General features: G+C 37.5%; 1 protein-coding gene across 2 annotated transcripts in view; it reads left to right on the top strand.

Moving 5' to 3' along the window:
- The first annotated feature begins 321 nt into the window (after positions 1–321).
- LOC5579146 (transcriptional coactivator yorkie) overlaps positions 322–25300 on the top strand; it is a 171081-nt gene continuing 146102 nt past the window's right edge. The window contains exon 1 of one of the 2 annotated variants that reach the window (XM_001664191.2): positions 322–2764. In XM_001664191.2, the coding sequence (XP_001664241.2) occupies positions 2061–2764 (704 nt within the window). In that variant the 5' untranslated portion in view covers positions 322–2060. The remainder of the gene's footprint in view (positions 2765–25300) is intronic. The other variant, XM_021840922.1, reaches the window with a different exon arrangement.

Here is a 25300-nt window from a genome sequence, read left to right as displayed (position 1 = left end):
CCAACAACCATTCTCTCGCGGCGTTCCGCCACATTCGCTCGAGGAGCCAATCTCAGCTGAACGTACACACAGCCAGGCCCACAGGCGTATCGCAGCAACGGAATGAAAATAAGCTCCACGTACCGTCACAGCACCACTCTCTGCACTAAACGTTGTCGACGGGCTGAGGTGCCCGCGAGAATGAGCAAACGGTACAAATTCTCAATGGCTGGCCGATGCGAGATCAATGAGCTCAGCGAGAGAGCGAATGATAGAGAGAGGTATCCAAGTGACTTGACTCGGTCCGTACACGCAAACGGGGTACCACAACACAATCCAATGTGCAGTCGAGTAATTAGTCAAGTAGAATCAGTCGTTGAGTATGGTCGGATCCCGATCCTGCTCTTCCCTGTAAAAGTGGACTCCATAGAGCATAGCACAGCACAGCACAGAGAGAGAAGGAAAGAGAAAGGAAGAGTCTGCGTTCCGTTTCGAGTGAGTTCGGGGTTTTTTTCTGGTGTTTTTCTATTTAGTGTGTGCATCTTTATCCCGTATACGTTTATGACGGGACGGCAGGGATTGAGGAAGAGCAAGTGCTGATATACTGACGGTCGGTCAGTTAGACAGACAGACTAGGGAGGACGAGAGGGAAGGAGAGAGCGCAGGTTGAGGTTGCTCGACTGTTTCCTTTTTATTTGGCTTTCGTCGGTTCTGAACGGCGCAGTCATCGTTTTGTGAGGCAGTGCTCCACAGAGATATTGAAGAGAGGGTGCGGAACTTTCTTCGTGAATAGGTTCCAAGAGTGGTTTCGGGATAGTTAGTGCTCGTTCGTCGTGATCGTCACGCGCAAGAACCTCTTTAGAGAAGGTAGAATCGCGTTGGATAGAATTTTCTGTGCGATCACACTTTTCCGTCGGAGGTCAGTGGAAGTTGAAGTACAAATCTCGCAGGGCGCATGCAAGAGAAGGGCAGCCGCGAAGGGGAATCGGAGAGAAGTAGTGTGGAGCAGTGATTGAAAACAGAGAAAACATTAGAGCGAAGAAGGAAGAGAAGGAAAGGAGGATAAGTGTATGCAACAGGCGAAGCAACAAAGAGGAAACGAGTTGTTGTATTGTGTGCACTCTGCGCAAAAAGAAGTGTGTGGAGAAAAAGCAGGAAATTTGCCATAATTGAGAGTTAAGTCGAATCAAGTGGAAGGGAGAAGAAGTGAAGAAGGAATTTTTGCTCAATTAATGATTGTTCAGTGCTGCGTAACATAATGCAATGGTATAGTACAGTGAGTGCAGTTCATTTTGCTCGGTAGTGATCGATTCGTGTCGCAGTGATTCAAGTGAAGGAAAATTGCGTATTTTGAATGCGGCCTAAGCCAAATTTGGAAAATATAAATAATTGATAGAGTGGTGTGCGTCGTGGAGCACACGGTCTAGGGAAAATCAAGTGCCTTTCTATAGCGTGGATATAAATCCCAGAAGTTGTGATACACATTTACGACGACGTTGGCTGCGCAGCGATAGGAGCGGGGTATAAATTTAAAAATTAAATACTGCAAGCTAAGCTGGTTGATGTGTAACGCGAACGGAGACCACTACCACGACTGTAAAGAACAACAAGAAGACTGTTTTATACACACAAACGCAGACGACGCAAACCGCCGACGAGACACACGGGTTATTCGCCAGCGCCACAGTTGACGAAAGTCGGGAGAACAAGAAATAAAGGAAGCAATATTAAGAAAAGCTAATTTTATCGCTTAAGTAAAGTTAAAAAGACGGAGCAGCAGACATACGCGCGCAGCTCGAGAATATCAAGAGACGTTGTGTGGAGCAAAAACCAGCAACAACAACAAGCAAGTACAACAAGAAACAGAGACGTGCGCGCATCGTTCGCCCGCAAACACACATTCTCTCGCGTGTGCTGCTGCGCAAAGCGTTCTCTCCGTGTCTCACCGCCCTGTGTCCCCACACGAGCATTGAAAAGAGCAAAAGCAAAATAACTGCACACGACGGCAGGGCAGCACCTACTGCTCCCATCAGAAGAGCGACAACACCACACACAACACTACGGCACTCCACAATCACAAGATGGCGTTCAACGGTAGCCCCAGCAATAACACCAGCGCGGCCAGCAACACCTCAGACGAGAACGATGGGGCCCGGAAGAAGGAAAACCTGATCCTTCTGGTGGCCAAAGACTCGAACGATAAGCTGAACGAGCTGTTCGACAAAACGCTCAGCAACAGACTTCCGCTGCAGATTCCGTTGCGTATGCGAAAGTTGCCCGATTCGTTCTTCAAACCGCCGTCCTCCGGATCCAAATCGCCCTCGGTATCGCATTCACGTGAAAATTCGGCTGATTCGGCTTTTGGATCCGGGACGACCATACTGGGTGGGGTTACCACTGGTCCAAATGGCCTACCCATCCATCACAGCCGAGCTCACAGTAGTCCGGCTTCGTTGGGTAAGATTCCGGCCGGTTTGGTCGCCAGCATAAACGCTGCCAATCAGCAGCAGCAACAACAGTCGGCCAACAATAGTAGCAATGTAAATAGCAATAAGTCACAGCCGGGTAATGTGGCGGGTGGTGGTAGTGGTGGAGATGGGCCTTCAGCAGCCGTCCAACAACAGCAAGCACAGCAACAGGCACAGCAGCAAAGTCTCACCAGACAGGCCATTTTGCACAGCCGGGGACGCTCGTACGACGTGTCCAATCAGCATGCCCACTATGGGGAACTGCCACCCGGATGGGAGCAGGCCAAGACACAGGACGGCAGGATCTACTATTTGAAGTAAGTACCGAGAGAACAGTTGATCTGTAGTACTAAATTTTGGGTTGATGAACATCATATTGACCAATGACTGCCAATGATAATAATTTAGAAGCATTAGTTACGACTAATGAATAATAATCGACAATTACACAAGTTAACAAATTACCGAATACATAATGACATTAGTAGCGTTCCCTTTGTCTTCTGTGTCCCAACACATCGCCGCGGCGTGTGACCTTAAGTCAATCCCAATCCTAATAAAATCAGAGTCGCGTCCACATTCAAAATCATGGGTAGGACAAACGTCGGCAAGAACTTTATGTCCACGGAAGTCCAGAAAAAAATTGGATTTTATGGAATCCTAGACAGCAAATTGATAGTGACTGTTTTCACGCGGGTCATTAACACAAGACAGGGAAAGCTTCACGATCATTGGTTAGCAGAGGCGCGTCCACGTTCGAAACCGTGGGTAGGACAAACGTTGGCAACTTTTTTTGTGCACAGTGGAGCTAAAAAAAATTTAACCCTGGGCTGGGAATGGAAAGTTACTATATTTTAGAGGGTCGAACACAAAACGGTGTGGTGACATTTTGGTCAGTTTTGAGTTGAGTTGAGTTGAGAAAATTCTACTGTTTCTAAGCGTTCTAACGATTTTTAAGGTGGCTTTTATGCTCAACAGAAAATAATTATATAATTCTTAGAAGACTCGCTTGTTTTTTGACTCCCATACAATTTGTACAGAATAAAAAATTGCTCAAAGTATATTATCACAAAACTAGATTTTTATCACTGACACCCCTTTGCTTCTAACCTCTCATTTTCATGCCATTATCACAATTAATAAATTGCACACAATTGCATTAAAAATATGAAATTAAAGACGACTTGCCACAAAATAAGAGACTCGAAAGGAACCAAAAAGAGACCGAAAAAAAACCAAGAGAACAAAATGAAATCTAATAGGAGTCAGGAAACAAAAGAACTCTCACTCTTCATTGCATCAAAGCAGACATTTTTCTAAGATGTAAGATTTTTTTGAGAATTGCTTGTAACATTGCGTGCATTTAGATATTATTTACCAAGAAATTTCTCCTCCAATTTTCCCAGAAAATTCCGAAGATCTCGAGATAGTATTTCGCAGGATTTTGTAAAGAAATTTCTCGAAAAACTTTGACAGAAGCTCTATAGAAATTTGTGGAATGTTCCGAGGAATTATTGGAAAAATTGTTGTAGTATAAACTGGTGTAAAAACTTAAATAAACTTTTGAAGAATGCATGGGAATTTTTTGTAAAACTTAGTAGGAAATGTTTGGTAAAACTTCAGGAGTAATACATATATGAAATGCTGGAAAAATTAATAAATAAAAAAAAAATGTTCAAAGAACCCGTTAAGAAATTTTGGATTTCGGGGAGGAAACGTGGATGCATTCTTGAAGAAATTCACATGAACAAAAGGAGAAATTCTTGCAGAGTTTCTTGAAAAACAAAACCCTCAGGCTATTTTTTTTAACTCTGGAATAATCCTTTTTAGATTTCCTCGGAAGAAATTCTGTAGAAATCTTGGGAAGATCTCCTAGAGTAACAACTGAAGGATTTGTTTGATGGAATAGTGAAAAATATCTGGAGAAAATTCTAGGATAGCTTTGCAAAAAAAAAGAACAAGGTAATACTCAAGGAAATACCCAAGCATCCTTTGAAAAATCGAGGGGAAAGAAATGGTAGAGAAATCTCTAGAAGAATTTCTGGAAAGATCCCTGTGGAAGAAATAAAACCACTATAGTAATTCCTGAAGCTTTTCCGCGGGGAATCTGTGACGAAATTCTTGAAGAGCCTGTTGAACCCGTCATTGTCTTTAAAAGTTTCTTAAGAGCCTGTACAATTTTGCATCAGTATTCAATGCAAACAGAATAAGGAAAAAGAGAGACTTTAGAGACTATTTTGGTTAAAATTAGTATCCCTTAAGAGTAGAGACTTTTAAGAGACTTGCATAAAAATAGAGACCAAGCCTCTAAAAAGAAACTACTATTTTTTCATTGGATACATTTTTGTTATCATTCATATAAACATCCTTTATATTATCTCCTTTTAAAAACAAATTTGACAAAAATAGACTGTCTTTGCCTAACCAGTGAGGTAGTTTCTATAGCCTCATTTGATTTTAGATAACAAATGGAAGAACTGTCAAAATTCTGTGAATATGTGTAGTTTTTTTTTTCTTCGCACCGAAGTGACCCGACTAATCGCTTGTTTTCAGGAAGAACTGAAAATGCTCTTAATATGTTTCAACGTGGAGAAACTCCATAATCTGCTCTAAATATTTTTATGTATGATGCCACAAAATATCTGCAGGAATTTGATCAAATAATTTTAAAGCAATTAAATGAGAACTACTTCCAGAAATTTATATGTCAATTCTGAATCAGCCAAGAACGTGACAGTGTGCTGTGGAAGTTCTATAGGAGTTAGTCTGGAAATCGTCAAGAAATTCAGCAATGCTTTGATAGATTATATCAAAAGTGATTGCACGGTCAGAAATCACTAGCACCATCACACTCGTGCTGAGCATTACACGATGCAACTGGTATGGACCTATGCACGGGTTCATTATTTGACGTTTTAGCGGTGCCGTGTTATTTATGGGACCATGGCAACCAGTGAATTCGGCACCGCTCAAACGTCAAATCAGTGAACTCGTGCATTGGTCCATTGGATTATTCCATTACTTCATCCAAAGATGCTTCAATAGTCTTCTAATAACTCTCTATAGATGCTCCAGAATCTTCTCAAGAATTACTTCCAGGAATGTCTCTTCTAGACATAGAAAAAGCATTCGACAGTGTTTGGCATGAAGGTTTGATTGTAAAATTAAAAAACTTTAATTTTCCAACATTCATTGTTAGAATAATCCAAAGTTATCTGTCAAATCGTACACTTCAGGTTAATTATCAAAACTCCAGATCTGAAAGACTTCCTGTAAGAGCTGGTGTTCCTCAAGGCAGCATTTTGGGACCAATATTATACAATATTTTCACATCTGACTTACCTGAGTTACCTCAAGGATGTCAAAAATCTTTATTTGCGGATGACACAGGCCTCTCCGCCAAAGGACGAAGCCTGCGTGTCATCTGTAGTCGATTGCAAAAAAGTTTGGATATTTTTTCTTCATACTTGCAAAAATGGAAGATTTCTCCTAATGCTTCCAAAACTCAACTAATAATATTCCCACATAAACCAAAAGCTCTTTATTTGAAACCTTCAAGTAGACATGTTGTCACGATGAGAGGGGTTCCAATAAATTGGTCAGATGAAGTTAAGTATCTAGGGCTCATGCTAGATAAGAATTTAACTTTCAAAAATCACATTGAGGGCATTCAAGCCAAATGTAATAAATTTGTAAAATGTCTCTATCCCCTTATTAATAGAAAATCAAAACTTTGTCTTAAGAACAAGCTTTTGATATTCAAACAAATTTTCAGGCCAGCCATGTTGTATGCTGTACCAATATGGACAAGCTGTTGTAATACCAGGAAGAAAGCTCTGCAGAGAATTCAAAATAAAATTTTGAAAATGATTCTGAGGCTTCCTCCCTGGTATAGTACCAATGAGTTACATAGAATATCCAATGTTGAAACATTGGAACAAATGTCAAATACAATCATTAATAATTTCAGGCAAAAATCGTTACAATCTTCTATTGCCACGATTAATGCGTTATATGTTTAGGTTAAGTTAGGTTAAGTATATTTAAAACGTTTTTTTTTTTCTCTTATAAGCAGGTGAAATCAACTCACCTGTAAAAAAACTGAACTGCTACGGCAAATGAAATGTAATATGTTGTTAACAAAATGTTAATTAAATCTTAAATTTGTTTTACCAAATTAGGATGATAGTGTTGTCAAATAACACAGAACACCTAGATATAAGAAATGAATGTAATGTTTGGAATGATACTAATAAAGAAATTAAAAAAAAAAAAAAAACTTCCAGGAATGTTCACAGCAATTTGGCTCAGACTTGGGAATGAACCTGCCTACGGCACAAAATCCCTTAAATAAAAAGTAATTCAATTTAAATTCAATTTGGCTCAGAATATATACAGAGTTGGCCGTAGATATATTTAAGAAACTATCCATTGATCATTCAGAAATGCTATAGAGGAATGCTCCATTTGTTTTGCTAATAGTTAAAGAAGTTTCTTGTAGCAATTATTACAGTTAGTTTCCCAAGATTTTCACTATTTTCACTATTCTCAATTCTTCTTCTCTCGAGTCAGAACTTTTGGGGGTCATGTACAAACAATATCACACTTTACTAGGCATGGGAATACAATGAAATATCTTATCATGTCTTCCATCCTCCATAATAATAAGTACGACGTTGATCGAGTTTGTGTAGAAGATAAGACAGATGACAGGTGGTTTAAATCTTTTTTCAAGCTTTTTGCTGATCTTGTTATTTTTTATGAATCAGGGTAGGACAATCCTTTGACTGTACTACCCAGGTATTTTCGGGCGAAGTACATGTCCTACCTGTCCTATCCACTTCCCGCGCCACTGTTGGTTAGATAGGGTAACCAATATATTTTGCACCCCCTGGGCCATTTTCCTGCAAATTTTCCAGTTTAAATCGAAAGACCAACACAATTCGCATGCCATTTGGAAAGATAGAACTATTATACACTTGCATCAACCGTTTGCTTCATCCATGCAACCGTTACAACACGTTACACACAGAAATTGAAGCTGTCAGAAATTTTTCAAATGTAAACAAAAACTTTTTTTCAAATTTCTGAACTAAAAGCGTAGAATTTCTTCGGATTTCCATTGTCAATCGATTGGATAGACTATGAGCAAACATATCATACAACCAGTGTCGTGGAGTTTGTCGCCAAACGATAAAAAATGCCGGGTGTCCAAAATATATACTTTGAGGGTCCAAAATGTATAGATGTGTGTGTGTGTGTGTGTATGTGATCCAACTAACACCCACTGTCCGGCAGTGATATTATGGAAAAAATCTTTCTGCGATGGTTTTGCAGAAAGCTTTAGTCCATGAGTTAGAAGGTGATAGCTCTATTGCAGATCCAGTGACCCATTGCAGAATGGCTGGAGGGACACGTCCATTCAGAAGTCACCTTCTCTAACAATAAGCCCCGCATGCATGCATTACCGTTATCAAATGGATAATTGTAATGCAAACACACTTCCAGTTTTAAGATATTTCTTCAAAACTGGCACGTATTTAGTTTATTTAGTAAGAATCATTATCAGAACAATCTCACCGAAAACCATCTAAGGCAACATTGCCGTCACCATGGTAACCTTCGACTCTACCAGCTCTGGGATCGTCTTCTTCCCCTTTCGCCTTTGCCACGTATTCGTTCGTCTGTCCACCACACTCAAACCATTTTTTTTTCCAATGGCTAGTATTGCACTACGTTTCTTTTTCGATTCACATTAACGCATAATTCTCCAACAAACCAAATCAATGAACGCGGGTTTTGTTCCTTCTAATTTGCTACATTTGCCAGGAAGAGGCTCTGCGATCTATTGCCGACATTTTTCAAACGCGATTCAACACTCTAGGTGGCGGTAGAACCATATTCACAATTTCGGATACACTTTTCGCAGGAATAAATTCACTATCTAGTTGCAAAAGGTCGCGAAACGTTACTAAAAACACGAATTTTAACGTGAAACTCCATCGGCTTTCTATAATCCACTCTCAATCCAAATTCCGGATGGTGTAGCGTTAGCCAATATCGGCGGAATCACGAAAAACGGGAGCACGAATAAAAGCACGCGGAGCAATATTAAACACGACCGTTCGCGGCAAAGCCTGCTACGTCTCCTCGAGTGTCCAAAATAATGAAAAACAGTGCTTCACAATTCAATTATTTTCGAGCTTTTTTGGATCCTGCATGACCGTATGGGCATTTTTATCTCGTAGAGGAAGTTTATCTCTACATTTTGGCATGTTCTTTGACTGGGTTGCGCTGTGCAATTAATTAATTGGGACAGTAAACTAAAATCACTTCCTTAGGGGGTCGAAAATACGACCGTTACCCTAAAGGCTGTCCAACGTACGCCCCGCGGCTACATTTTGTTCGAGAGGTTCGAGATTTTTCACATTCACACATTTTTTTGCCCGTTGAATATTCTATCGATTTCTAGTTAAAACATACCAAATCTACAATCTTGATTTAATTTTTAGCTAATATTTCAGTCTATAACTTTGTACATTATATATTTGATTCATCGAAGTTTACTGGATGAATAACTCATAATTAATGAGCTTCTTGATTCTAAGCACACTTTTTGAAGGTCAACCATTTGTCATACACGTATCAATCATGAGATATACAGTCAAGTCTCCTATTAGACACCGCCATTTCTCAGCGGTTTTCAATGAAATACAACTGTGTTTTCGTTGATGGCTAAGGCATAATATGAACTCATTACCTAAAGAATCTCATTTGAATCGAATGAACGACAGCTGAGAAATTTTGTTGGGCGTAAAGTGGGTGGGAGCGTCTAATAGAAAACCTGACTGTAGGTAAATATTTCAATAATAGCTTTGAAATTATAGAAAAACAACAATGTCCTATGACTTTCTTCAATATTTTATAGACACAACTGAATTTCTATCAAACTTGAAGAAAAGTTTTAACAAAAACGTTAAGTTTAGGATTCTTATAGAATGGGGGCCCAGATAGCCGTAGAGGTAAACGCGCAGCTATTCAGCATGACCATGCTGGAGGTCGTGGGTTTGAATCCCGCTGGTCGAGGATCTTTTCGTAGAGGAAATTTTCTCGATTCCCAGGGCATAGAGTATCTTCGTACCTGCCACACGATATACACATGCAAAAATGGTCAATCGGCAAAGAAAGCTCTCAGTTAATAACTGTGGAAGTGCTCATAAGAACACTAATCTGAGAAACAGGCTTTGTCCCAGTTGGGACGTAACGCCAGAAAGAAGAAGAAGAAGATTCTTATAGAATCCTTAACAAGATTTTCATGGAAATTAAAACAAAATCGTTATTAGAAATCCCCAGATTCTTAGGATAACCATTAAATCCGCAACATATTCTTCGGTAGGTTTCTCAAAGATACAGAACAGGATTTCTGTGCAAGATTTTGACTGAATTCTATACACAATTCTTACAGACAACAATTTTAAAAGAAAATCTTGAGCAAGATTCAGAGCATGGTTCTTTCTGAACTTTGGACAGAATTCTTAGATATTATCAGATTAGATGAAAAGAGTTTGTTTGAGATTTTTTTTATCGAACTCTGAGAATGCTTTTAATAATATTAGAATATATTTTAAAATATTATTAAAATCCTAGACTTCATTCTAACAAAATCCAAGGCAGGATTTTGATGTATTTTACAATTTACAATTTTCACAGAGTACTGAACAGGATTATAACTAAGCTAGCTTACCCAACGTGGCTAGCCACGTACTAACGAACTAAAAAAACTATGTACGACCCATCAAAGGCTGCCAATATCTTAATTCTCTTCCCGGTAAGTCAGTATCTTTTCGTTTTGGTAAAAGAGAAAGCGTACCTGTTATGGCCATAGTGGTTCCCTATTTGGCCATATGTAAAACTTCGATAACGTTCTCATTTTGAATCTTTTAGAATGTTTTAACATTAAGATATATCTAATATATAACTGCCAAAACATACAAAACCTTTTGAAATAGGAAACCAGTATTGTCATAATTAGTACACCCATCCTGTTCTCGACTTCTCTGAGCTTAAAACTACGTCATATCGAACTCCACCCATTGAACATTCGTTGAGGTCTGCAAAATTGTCGAAATGTACGCTATGATTATACTATTTTGACAATGCTTTCTAAATGCTGTTGTAGTGTTCCATCCTAAAGTGCATAATGCGTTTGCAGCAAGGAAGGTACTGGCGGCTGTTCATTGCTACCCCAACGTAGCGCTGGTTCTAAAACGTAAACAACCATACAAAATAACGACCAAACTATGGTGAAGGCGTAATCAATTTTCTCTAAAAATATCCATTTTGAGATTTATCAGTTTCCTGATTAAAATGCCAACAGCACACTGCAGTAGCACGTAGCAAATAACTGCTTGCAAACGCATTGATTACCTGTAATTTTGCAAAAAATGATTTTTACTTATCGGCGTTAAGCCTTAAAACTGGTTGTGGACTTAGGTTGGCGGCTTTTCAGTCACCAAAGTCACTTTTTTTCAGAAAACTGGTCACTAAAGTCATAAATAAAATTTAAAGTTGGGTTAGCTTTTCAAAAACAGCAAGAAATAATTATTTATTATTAAAAAGACAAATATAGTGTGATTTGGAAATCAAAGTGTCAAGAAAGATAAAGACTACTGGCTAACTTTCTGGAAAAATTCAGGTGCTTATTCCGTATACAAACAAAAAAGGCTTACAATTTTGTGAAAAACTTCTTCTTCAGGGTTAGTTAAACTGAGAAAACGACTTTGGGATGAATTTTATGACCGGAATATATTAATAAATTTTGATGAAAACCACTATTTTCGTGATCTGATTATAATGAAATTTGACGCTGGGTAAATTTTTCAAACACAAACAGCAAAAAAAAAAAATTGATTATAAAGACAAATATTTGGAAATCAAATGTGTCAAGAAGGATAAGGATTCCTAGGTTACTTTCTGGAAGCATTCAGGTAAATATTTCGTAGACATTTCCAACGAAAATACAAAAAAATCTGAGAGAAGTTTTGGAAAAGATTCTGGCAAAACTTAGAAAGCATTTTTGGGTTGAAGTTTCTGTCAGAAATATTTGAATAAATTTGAAAACCCGGACCAATATCTGATGGACCTGCTGAATAACTAACTAGCAGTGCTGGAAAAGTTCGCATCACGAAGCAGCTCACGAGTGTATACCAACGCATAACAAACATCACAGACTCGGGATCTGGCTAGGTGTGAGTAAGCCCGCACCCGTCTGCTCGGGAGAACATGTCAAAAGAAATAGCAACAAACTCGCGAGCGTTTACTCGCGAGTAACCGAGCAAGGTGTGATTTATTATGGTTTTGACAGACAAATTAATTGTATAACCATCATATCGACAGTAAACTACTAGTTTGTAGTCAAAAGCCCTTGAAAACCATAAATCTCGGAGGGTAAGCAGCTTTTTTCCCAAAAGCACAATTTGACTCTGAGCAGCTCCGATCACGTTCGCGAATCACTTTTAGCTTCAGTTACTCGGGAGTCGACAGATGCGAGTAAGCCAGTGCTCTGACGCTCGGGAGCGTTTGGTTTTGTTTTTGTTCCAGTTCAGATGAAGCGTTCGCCACTTTCCATCACTGCTAACTAGTAAACTTTTTGCAGCAATCTGCAGTTATAGAAAAAAAAAAGAAAATCTTCTAGGAATTATGTTATTTTCTCTGATGAACGGAATACCATCGGAAAGCTTGGAAACTGTAGATTTTATTTGGCATACTTAACACAAAACCGACCAAAATTTTACTTTCACCCATTTGCGTTTAGGCCCCATAACTCTGGACCTGCTTTCTGAAAGAACCTCTTCTAAACTCCTTCGGAAGATAAGCCAGAGAAGATTATGAATAGCAACCAAGAAATACCAAGAGTTTGTCAGAAACTTGTTTTGAATAATTCGTTTCCTTAATTCGATACATTCATTTGAAATGTAGATATTTTAAGAACGTATGAGCGGTTCCACGCGAAATCGTCCATAAAATGCTGAAATCTGACATGTACCATTCCGATTTGGATGAAACTGCGCAGATATATTAAGTATATGAGACGAAAATTATCTCATATAATTGGGGATCGTTTAGAATCGAGAGTAGCTTCTGATAAGAGCGTATGTATTTTTGGCACCACCATTTAAAAAAAAAATGTACCTCGGAAACCGTTTGTTATAGAGAAATAGTGTCTGAGGAGGGATGGTAGGCCATCAAATAGGTTTTGTAAAAAAAATATACACTGAAAAAAAAAATACTTTTATTTTCATGAAAAAATTGAAATTAAACCTTAAAACACAAATTGCAAAAAATAGTTATCTTCGATTTTTTTTTTCAAATTTTTTCTGTAAAATTTCAATGTAAAACCAGATGTTTTAAGCACAGTTTCAACATGGTGCAATCTAAAATAAAAAAGTTTTTCTAAGAGCAACTTTTGGTGCATTTCTGAAAATTCAATTTCTGGCCGTAGAAAAGACGTTTTGATGCTGTAATATGATTCTTCATCCAAAAACAATTTAAAATGCTGTTAACAATGATCTTCCTAAAACTAGCCGTTTTCTAGATATTTAAGATTCAATTATATTAATATCATAAAACTTAAGAAAATACGCCCGTTTCATAAGTTACTCCAGATGCTCCACCAACAATGTTACGTTTATCTCTTTCCACATTAATATCCCATGTTTTAAGGACAGTTTCAACATGGTGCAATTTAAAATAAAATTTTTTTTTCTAAGGGCAACTTTTGGTGTATTTCTGAAAATTCAATTTCTGGTTATAGAAAAGGCGTTTTGATGCTGCAATATGATTTTTTATCCAAAAACAATTCAAAATTCTAATATCAATGATCTTCCTATATGTTACCGCTTCAAGATATTTGGGATTGATTTATATTAATATCATAAAACTTAAGAAAATACGCCCGTTCCTTACATTATTCCAGATGCTCCATCAACAACGTTACGTTAATCTCTTCCCACATTAATATCCCATCTACTTTTTCTTTGACGAAATTCCTGATTAGCAGTGAGGAATGAGGATTGCTGAATAAGGAGTGAGTTGTGAAGAGTGAGGAATGAAGAATAAGGAGTAAGGAATGAGGAATGAGGAGTGAGGAAGGAGTTAGGAATGAGAAATGAGGAGCATGGAATGAGGAATGGGGAGTGAGGAATGAGGAATGAAGAGTGAGGGTGAGGATTGAGCAGTGAACAGGAATGGGTTAATGAGCAATGAGGAGTGAGGATTAAGAAGTAAGGAATGAGAAATGAGTAGTAAGAAATAGAAAATGGGGAGTGAAGAATGAGGAGTTAGGAATGAGGAATGAAGAGTGAGAAATGAGGAATGATGATGATGATGATGGTGATGATTATGATGTTGAAACAAAAGTTATCACATTTTTCGGAATTTTCCCAGCAGTTTATCCTTGAAAGGATTTATTTAATTTTTTCCAAGATTTTCGTGGGATTTCTTCACGAATATCTCTTGGGTCCAAGAGTTTCCTGAAAAATGCAGAGACTTCTCTAAAGGTTCATCCTCACAAAGTCCACAAGAATTCTACTAATGATAATTCATGGAAAACCTACAGAATTTTTTTTCCGAGGCTTGCTCCAGAGATTATTTCTCCAGAAATTCTTCGATTACAAATTCCTACAGTAATCACTTCAACGAACATAACTTTATGAAGGTATCACTTAGAGGGTCCGTTAGATTTTGGCAATGCGTTCAAAAATTTAAATTTTCCTCAAACGAACGATTGTTAGTTTTGTATTTTCCAACACTATCCATTGATGTTGTCATAATTGTCAACAAAATAAATCTTTGAAAACAGATAAAAATTACCAAAACGCATGAATTTTGTATAAGTGCTAACGAAAGCTTCTCAAAAATAGCTATTGGACAAAGATAACAGAGAAAACTCCTACCAGATTATGAATCTAGGTAGAATTGTGATAGTTAGAAAACTGAATTTAAGCAAGATACTGGTGATGTAAATTAAAATATCTATACAGCCTAGAACAGTGGTTCTCAACCAGTGGTCCGCGGACCCTAGGAGGCCGTGAAGAGTCCTCAGGGGGTCCGCGAAGGCATTGAGAGCACGTGTCGTTTCTCCTGATTTGTGAATAAATGTGAGGACTTGTGAATCCAATTTGGTTTCAAGAGAACATTATAACCGAGTTGCAAATTTTTTTATCAGTGAAGTTTTTTTTTTAATTTGAAACCTATTTTGTTTCTTTCAACTGTGAAAATACCTTCAATGCGATCCTGCCAGTTAGCTGTAATTACTCAACATCCATTGAAATTCTATTCAGTGACATCTTGAAAATTAAAAACAATGATATTCCTGGAGGTATCCATAGGAAATTTCTGGAATAATTGTGACTTAATCCTTGGTTGATTTTGTCAGCCTCCTGAAGATATCCAAGGTTTTCGGAAATTTCCTGTCGATTTTTTTGCTAATTCTCTCAACGGAAGATAGTTGGATTCTAAGGAACCCACGAAATCTGTAATTAACTCCTGGGAGTATTTTCGACGATTTTTTAGCGGAATTAGGAATGTTTGCATGTGAAGTATTTTATTCTTTGCACTTCGGATTCACTTCGGCAAGGTTTTTTTTTGAACTGCTGGGCTCATATTTGGTCAAAATATTCGTTGTTTTCAAGCGCTTCTTATTACTAAGTTTCAGACAATTCTGCCAAGAAAATTCCTCCAGTCAAAGTGGATTCGGGAAATGACTAAGTTCTTTACTTTATTCTGAACCGTACATAAATGCGACTTTCTATTGTTCATATTTGAATTGTTGAATTTTGTCAAGATCCTTTAAGGAAGTTCCTTGTTGTATTATCGGATAACATACTAGGTGTGGATTACAGACATGATTTGACATGCCTGCCCAGGACATCAAATAACACTTCAATATTCGCATTGTGTATTTTGTAAAACACAGTTGACCAAACCTCGATTTTCGTTCTCAGCAACAGCGTGGTGCTTCTGGCGATGGTCAACCGTATGACGACCAGAAGGGTAAATTATTTTCAGAGATTCGGTATTTCCATAAACATTGATTTAAGGGACATTCATACTAAGGGGTCCGCGAGACTTTTGTAAAGGTTTAAAGAGGGTCGCGGCTCCGAAAAGGTTGAGAACCACTGGCCTAGAATATCTAAAGACCCTTTCAAAGAAATTATGTTTTGGTTGGGTCCATAAATTGTAAAGTATACATATTATAAACTCAATAAAGAAATAAATAAAACTATTCCGAGAGTTTCAATAATGAAGCGTGGTCAATATAATCGAAATTAGTTTTTTTTTCGCGTTCTCAGATGATGAATAAAATTCAAAATAATTTGGATGAAATTCCTAGCGGCCATTCAAAAATTCAATCTGACAACAAAGTGTTTTTTCAGGGTGTCTACTCATTTAATTAAATTCCCTGATATTTCCAGGTTTTTCCAAGCTTCAAAAAATAATTCCAGGTTCAAGCCAATCGCCAAAATACATAAATGATTGATTGTAATTAGTGATTTCGTTTTAATTTCCATGAGATCCAAGAATGCTCATCAAATGATTTGAAAGTGCCTTCGATCATCAAAGTAAGATATGAAGAAAACACTAATCAAACTGAGGAAAAAATAGCCGTTCCTTCAAAACGTGATTCAGATTCAAGGATCAGCGACGTACCCAGGAAATTTCTCTGGAGGTCGTTTTGAATACTTTTAAATGACTATGACCGACCCTGAAAATAACAACTTTAAAGACCTCTAACTTAAAAAAAACTGAAAAAAGACTAACAGAAACCATGATCTGAGAATTCAATTCTTCATTTGAACAGACATTTATTTAAAAATATTTCTTAGATTTTTTTTTAATTCTTCGTAACATTACGACAAATACAACCGCTTATTTTGCTGTAGATTTCTTTCACATGTTACTCCAAAGATCTCTTCTGGAGTTTGATTTGTGATTTCTAAGTAATTCTTCCAAGGATTTCGTTTTAGATACCTTAATGAAATCAATCTGGATTTTTTCTAAGGATAAAAAAAAAACAACAAAAGATTGTTTCATTTTTCTAGGCAATTCCAAGTTCTCCAGAAGTACATCTAATGATTCTTCCATTGATTTTCCTATGACATTCTGCAACATTTCTGTTTAGAGCATTTCAAGAAATCAAAATTCCTTCAAGAAGTCCACCATTTTTTTAATTCTCCAAGAACTTTAAATTTATCCAATCATTCATCAAGGGCTGTATCCAAGAACATGTAAATTTTTTTTCAGATTTTTTGGAGAAAATTCTGAAAAAAATCGCGTGTAACTTTCAAAGAAATCTTAGAGTGATCTCCGAAGAAACTTGGGTGAACTCTAAGTTTCCCCTAATAAATTTCTGCAATGATCTCGAAAAGAACTCCTGGATTCATGATGAATTTCTTTCTTGGATTTGTCTAATTAATTGCTAAAATAACTAAAAAAAAACATTCCAATCACTGAATAATGTCCTTTAACACTTTTTAAAAAAAGACACGGACACCGTCTTCAGCCATTTAGCTGCACAGACTGTAACTTAACACTAGACAACGGACAAGCATGCTCCAATGGTACAGCCGAGAAACATTCCTGACGAAAAGTTTCAATGGCTGCAGCGGGAATCGAACCCACACCCCATGACACGATACGCTCATTGCCTGACGACACTAATCGCACGGCCACGAAGCCCACTTCATATCGCTTTCTTTTTGGAGTTTTTCCTAGAAAAAATCCGGACAGAATATCTGAAGAAATTTATGTGTGATTGATCGGAATAGTAACTGTAATAATTGTTGTAGTATTCACTAGTGAGGAACCTTTAACACCCAAAAGGCCAAGGTAATTTCGGTACCAAATTTTCAAATTGAAAAATTCATAACTCAGGTGAATTTCAACCGATCTTTATGAAAATTGGAGACAAGGTCCAGTTTTTATTCTAGTTTTGATCAAACGGATGGTATGGACCGAAATGCGGATGGTTCCGGATTTATTCCAGATTCCCTTGGGGTACGTAGCTTAAGCCATTTGGGGTATTTCAATCGAAACTATTTTTTTCTCTATGGAATCACATGGAACCATTATTATAAATCGAAGCGTTATCAATAGTGATTCTAACAGAGAATATTCTGAATTTCTAGAGAACCTCCGGAAGTTGTGAAAAATCCATGAATATTAGAAAAGTTCTTTGATTTTTTTTTTGTTTTTTCGAGAGATGTTCCGCAGCAATAATATTTTGATGAAATGCTGGAGAAATGCCGAGATAATTTTTTGGACAAACCTAATGAGAACTACCTGGTTGAATTTATAAAGGAATTCTTGGAAAAGTTTATAATAGATTTCATCGCAAAATGCCTGAATGATTTCTGGGGCAGTTACTAAGAGCAATCGTAGAATTTTTTTTAAAACTAATCCTTTTCAAAATGCCTGGAATAAATAAAATAATTAGCGTAGGAACTATTATAAGGTTTGGAAAAATGTTGAAACGATTTTTTGTTTCAAACACTGGAATGAACTATTATAGAAGAACTTCTGTAGGATCTGTGGGAAATTTCCTAGAAGTAACAAGTTACTATCAACTGGAAAAATCGCTATAAAAACCTTTGAAAATAAAAAAAAAAATATCTGGAGGAAATCCTGGAATAATTGAAGAGTAATCTCTTTGAAAATTACTGGAGGTAGTAGCGCTGGAGTGCTCTAGGATTTTCTGGAATAAATTTTGAAGAAATTTCTTTAAGCATCACTTTAGAAATCGCTGGTAGCATTCCTGAAAGAGTTTCTGGAGTATCCCAGAAGGAATCTCTGCAGATATCACAAGAATTCCTGAAGAACTCCTCGGGATCTGAGAAAAATATCATAGAGAACTTGTGGAACAGCCGCGTAATAATCTCTGAAGGCTTCTCTGGGGCCTCTAGAATGTTTAATCTAGATTCACAGCAAGCATATTAAGACAAAAAAAGACCTTACATAAAAAGGCATGTTAAAGACAAAATAGTTAAATGACTGCACATCAAAAGTAGCATTTTAGCGGCCGAATTTTTTTTTTGTTGAAAAGTTCTGGAGTCGCAAAAAGGACATATTTTACCATGCATTACTAATTCAAAATAATTTCCCTGATTGTGGCTAAAATTCCCTGAGAATTCCAGGTTTTTTCCAGGTTGAATAAAATTCCCTGATAATTCCAGGTTTTCCAGGTTTTTCCAGGTAGTAGACACCCTGTTTTTCGAATAGCAAGCCAGTTTTTTGTATTTTCAACAGTGTGTGAAATGTCCAAAGTTCAAATGCCTGAACGATAATTAACAATAACTCATATATTCACACTCACGCTCTTGAACCATCCGTTTTTCCTTTTCCGTATATATCATCATATCTTAAAATATTTGGGTGATATCAACTGTATTGTGATTGAGCTTCCAACTCCTTTTCCAATTCTACCTGAATAGTATTGCCAGCTAATTTGTGTTTATGTTACCCGAACATTCGATAGAAATAGTGTCCCCCAGGTTTGGAGCTTTTTTAGGTGGGTTTTATCACGCACTGTTATCCCCTCGATCTAATCAAAACCTGTAGCAGCAGATGATAAACAGGTTCTCATGATTCGTTGCGGATCAGAAAGCGATAAGTGAGAGATTCTCTCAATTTTCTCAGAATTCTGCCCCAGTTAGAAAGAGTGCAAATTGCTTATGCAAGAGCAATTTGAAAATTAAAAAAAATTGGTATAATTCAGTCATGAGAAATGACATGAGCTATATGTTTGGTTTAACTACTAACGAGCTAAAACTATGATGTATTTTGCTAGAAGAACCAATCAGTGGCGATTCCCTAACCTCAAATCTACCTGTTCCACGATTAGAATTTCTTGAATTTCAGCAACAAATTTGCATGTAATGAGTGGTGATTTGTTTGAAAGGACGATTTCAATAATTAACTTTTAGATTTATAATCTAAATTTGCCAAAATAGTCATTTTTTAGAGTCGTAGAACAGGTAGAAAGTGAGGTTACGGATCGCCACTTGAACCAATTTAACTAAGCAACAGAATCTGTTACAATCCTGTTGTAACGCACTGGTCAAGATAGAAATAAAAATCAACTTCATATGGCTTGATATTCGATTAACAATCCACCTCGACAAACTTCAACAACAAACAGCCAAACCACGTTCTACAAAAATCGCAACGCAATCATTTTCCTACAATACACACGTCACATGATCCTGAGCCAGCAAAACTGGAAATTCCTTCGGTATCACTTTTTTTTACTGAAGTGGGTAATTGTTGTCGTTTCGTAAAGTAGGTAATAAACCAACCAGCAGTGGCTGGAAACGCATCGGCCATCGGTTAGAAACTGCACACCCAAGCCGAATCGGAAACCCGTCATCATCGCCGTCGTCGTCGTCAAACGGCCAAAACCACTTGTGCAAACAATATAAATGCACAGGACTACCTACTCCACACAATACCGGTTGACGCAAATGATCGCATCGCATCGCACCACCGGTAATAACTCGGTTAAATGAACCTGAACCGAGAGCGGGAGCACTAAGGGATGTTTGAACGATCTAGCTGGTCAAAAAGTGAGACATTTTTCGCATTTTTGAAATATTTAGAACAACAGTAACTTGTATATTTCATCTTCATCAAAAATATATGATAATATGATTTTCCCCAGTCCAAGCAATCATTATGGAGAAGAGAACCCAATATGGCATTCGTCGGAAAGGACTTTCTCAAGAATACTATTTAGTTTACTATAACAAAAGTGTTCTAAATAATATTGAAGCTTTAGAAAAATCAAGACTTATGTTCGATGTCCGTGTGATATGAGAACATTTCCAGAAACCTGGAGGAAATTTCCAGAATTCCACTCAGTGCCGTCGGTGCCAAAATTGGGGTCATGGTCATGGTGCCGCATGGATGCTAAATGCATGATTTGTGGAGATTGTGGAGATGGATGCTAAATGCATGATTTGTGGATGCTAAATGCATGATTTGTGGAATCTCACGCTAAGGACGTCTGTCCTAAAAGTTTGTATGCGCAAATTTCGGGGTCAACCAGTCTAACTTTTAGGATTGCCCTTCCCGCAAACGAATCGTTGAAGTTGAAGTTTGTAGCCGGAATTCCCCTGGCAGAATCTCCAACAATTCTAATTTTTAGTTAACGATCGTTTGCTCATAGCATAGACTTGAACGGGAAGAAACTGAGTGTGAGCCATTACTCCACAACTATTTCAATTCAATATGCGAATAATAGGGTCCTAAAATGTTTAATAAAATCTTGTTTTTAATCAATAACACGAAAGAGCATGTTACTGCAATTACTTCAGCAATTTTTTCCCGTTTAAATAACCGCTATGTCACATTTAAACTTTAATTTAAAAATTGGGTCCATAAATGAACCTTGACACTTGAGATCATGTTTGACGTTCGCTGAGTCGACAAAAATACCTCAGGGGTTTTAGTTTTAACACTGGGGTTGTTCCTATCTGACATTTCGGAAGGGACACGGAAAACAAAATACACTCAAAATTTGTGTTTAAGCCAAGGGGTGTGACAAAATCTACAAAAACATAAAAAAAATGTTTTTTGTACTTAAACAAATGAAAAACATTAAAAAAATGAGTAAACATGTGTTTTTGGCCTAAACTTAAGCATTTTGCACTAAAACTGGGACAGGGTTTTCAAACCCTGTTGGGACCCTATTCAAAATCTGAGCAATTTTCAAAAACGACTTTTGGCCAGCTAGATTCGCCAAAAACCCCTTAGTGCGTCTTCATCGGACGCATTATCGCCGCAGCAACAGGTAAAATTTCGACTCGAAGCCGAAGGGAAGTTTTCGACCGAACAATGAGAAGGACTTCAAAAGCAATTGAATGAAAAGGCCCATTCAAGCACCGAAAAATGGTTTGCGGGGTCGATCTTTTGGAAGTTCGGGTCACAAACATAGGGACGACGGGAGAGGGACGCTAACTAATTATGAATCAACAAAGCTAACAACAACATGAGCAAAGGGAAAGAAAGCTGAAATGCGAGGCGTGGAATGTTGTAATAAGAAGATCAAGGGTCAGGAGGATCACGATAATATGTGGAAGGCAGAAGCGAGACAGAAGAGGGACACAACAAGTGATCGTTGTTCGTCGCCTGCTACGTAGGCAGGTAACCGGATATCGATGGGAATCGAGATGGGACTCTTTCTCGGAATGCGCAATACCCCAGCGCATTGGCAGGAGGGCGCGTTCAGGTGATGGCCACTTGATGAATTGCGCACATCAACGTGTTCGAACAGGCTCGAGAGAGAAATCCAAAACGAAGGGCGACCCTAGCGGATTGCTTGGGAACCTTCAATCGAAAAAAATGCGATTCACTCGAGTGAGCGTCGCATGCGATTTACGATTGCGCAGGACACCTTAAACTCTAATTGAAACGCATAATACAAACGATTAATCGGATTGGGAGATCAAGCCGACGCGACACGATGGCCGCCGGTAAAAGGCTTTTGTGTTAAAATTTCAGACCCGTTAGGTTGCTAATTAAACTTTCCGCTTGATTTGGTTTGGTTTGACCGGCCGCAACAAAGCGAAGGCGGCGACGATTGGACTGTCGTTCGACCGCATGCATGCGGTCGGGTACGAGTATATTGCTGCAACGCGGCACAATACTGCTTCGCGGTTGTGGCTAGCTAGCTGGCGGCGGCGACAACAGCCGACGTACGAGCAGGAACCTTTTTGCACACGTGTGTCAAAATCCACTACACTCAGGGAAATCGGATGTTGAAATACATAAGGTTTACTCTACGACGGATGCATGCCACAAGTAATCGATATCTACATGTCGATATCTTACGACATGACCAAAATTCATAGATGATGCTTTTGAAGTTATCACGATATTTTCCTTCAGTGTAGGACCAAGACGACGGATGAAGGCTTTCAGTGGAGCAAAGCGTGGTTAACGCAACAGATTGTCGCTTGCTACCCAGTACAATAGTCGTTTGGTCGGTATAAGGTAAACTGAAATGGGTACCTAGACGTATCTTGTCAGATATTAGTTGCGGGTTCTATTACACACCTGGAGTAAATTTATCGGCGACAACGACGGACAATTGCTTTGCGTTCGGACCAGTGAGGTTTGATTTGAAGTCAACCAGTGCTGGCCTATTTCATTCAGGTGGCTGCCCTAGATTGAAAATGTTACTCAGTGCAAAACTTTTCGGTTAAGTAGGGGAACTGGGGGTAAAATGAACACCCTAAGCAATTTTCATGTTTCCTTGCTTATAAAGCTGTCAAATTCTTTTTCAATAGCTCAGAATTGAAGAAGGATGTTTATGCAATGTAGTAAGTTGAAATATTGTGATGGAAATAGAATTTTATCATCATTATTATAATTTTGAAAATTTCTTTCAACAGAGCCAATGTTTCAAACATGTGGGTAAAATGAACATACAATGGGGGTAATATGAACACATACTGGGGGTAAAATGAACATGCAGTGGGGGTAAAATGAACACCATTTAAATTGAACGGGTTGCGGCACGATTCTCGACATCTAGTACATGAACAATTCATATCTCAAAGACATTCCGGAATCGATGGAACGTTTATCTGGAACCATTTGGATGGCTATCGATGTCTGTCTTTGTATTTTCTCCGGAAAACTCTCGGCATCTGAAATAAAATCCGGGAGTATTCACCCTGCAATGGTGTTCATATTACCCCCATCTCGTGTGGTTCATTTTACCCCCAAAGAATCAACATAATCAAATCATTTGTTCTAAAAATTAGGAAGATAAAAATTCTTTCAATTTCCGTCTACTTATCATAAATACCTTAAAGATATGATGTGCTACGCAGTTCAATAGATTTTTGATGATTTTATTCATAAAAACCTTAAATTCCACGAGTCAAAATTTACATCATATGAGAAAACGGAGAAGCGTACTTTGTTTTTGTTTATTTTTCCAGCTTTTGACAGTTCTAGATCGCGCTAGAATTGTCGAAATAGTTTCTTAGTCTGAGGATTAAGGATGGTGCTACGTTTTGCATAGTTTTATAGCATAATTACCGTAAAACACAAACCTGTTCATTTTACCCACAGTTCCCCTACGTCAGTCATTGTTCTGCAAATATTTTTAACTTCTTGACATAATGTCCTCACTGGAACAGAGCCTGCTTCTCAGTTTAGTGTTCAATGAGCACTTTCACTTTCTATCACATCCACTATTCTCACTATTCTATCATATCCACTTTATATCATATTTAACTTTTAATTTTAATAAATAACTAATTAAAATTAAAAGTTAAATAAGATAGAGCCTTTATTCCAGCGGGAAAATTTGCCAAAGAAGTAGCAAGCACACGGTATGTCGTGTTATTTAAAAAAAAAACAAGGTTTTATCAAATAAATGTTAGGACCCAATTGATGGAAGAATCCTTTGAGAAATCTCTGGAGACATTCTGGTGAAGCTTCTGCGAAAATGTTGGAACCATTTTTTCTCGTTATTTCTGTAAGAAGCCTAAAAGTTGATTCCATCCATTGAGAATTCCATCCAGAATGAGTCAAAAAAAAAAAAAAAAGAAATCGTGCTTCATAATCTTAGAGTTGGATAAAATTTTGCACATGTTTTCGGTATGGTAGAATAAGTGTTTTCCATAGAAAAATAGATAATTTTGACTCAAAAATAACTTTTGAAAATGCCCTATAATTTTGGCGTGCATTTGAAAATTCAAACTCTGAAACAGTTGATTTTAGTGAAAGTATTTTCCATTAATACAAATATTTGATAATTTTCCTTCAATAAAAATAAGTAAGTGGAGATAAATATGGCCTATACCCTCGAAAACGTATTGTTCTTGATAAAAAACGCAAATAACTAATGAAAATGACTTACTTTGTTATTTAATTAATATTTTTTTGCACTGAGCCTGATATAGTTAAAAAATGGCTTAAATGCTTTAGAATGATTTCAAGATTCTTAGATTCTGATGGTACACAGAACGTATTTATTTTGACAAAAATCAAAATTTTTAAAATCGACCAATCCATCATAAAGCTCTGTCCTAAACATCTATTTCCTATCAAGATTTTACGGTGAAAATTTAAAAATCTATCTTCTATATAAATAAAAAAGGAATGGTGTTTGTATGTCACGAAATGGCTTACGAAAGGGTCAACGGATTTGAATTAATCTTTCTTCGTTTTGTTTATCAAGAGTTCCGACGTGTTTGTGTGTATAAAAATCCCAGGATATTCACCGGGGAAGTTGGAAAAACGAGCGTGAACGAAACTGTCATTTTGTATGGGACTATCTGATGCGTTTTTCAACAGCCTACTTGATGGCAAGACAAAGTTTGCTGGGATCACAATTTTACCGTTTTGATTCGAAACCCGGACAGCTTCAAATTCCGGACACTCTACTGTGTATGGGAAAGATTTCACTCGAAATGTTTCAAAATGCGTCGTCAAAAAGTTCCCAATTTGAATTATGATTTTTATAAACGTTTTACATAGCAATCCATGAAAATTTACAATGTTCAACTAGTTTTGACGTTTTTCTTACGGTTTAGTGCGTTTAATTAATGAGTCGATTATTCTGATTGTGTTTTTCAAGAGCTGTCCGGAATTCGAAACAAAGTGTCCGGAATATGAAGCGAAAGTGTGATTGTGTCCGGAATAAAAATCATGAAGAGGCCAAACATTTTTATCGATTAAAGTGAATTAAAGATGTGGAATCCGAATCTTCGCCCACCATTCGAAATTTAAGTATTTGCAAGGCCTGATTACGCTAAAGTTTTGTACAGAACGATTCAATG

The sequence above is a fragment of the Aedes aegypti genome, chromosome 2, assembly GCF_002204515.2.
Source record: "Aedes aegypti strain LVP_AGWG chromosome 2, AaegL5.0 Primary Assembly, whole genome shotgun sequence".
Classification (NCBI taxonomy): domain Eukaryota; kingdom Metazoa; phylum Arthropoda; class Insecta; order Diptera; family Culicidae; genus Aedes; species Aedes aegypti.
This window is presented reverse-complemented; position numbering and strand designations above follow the sequence as displayed.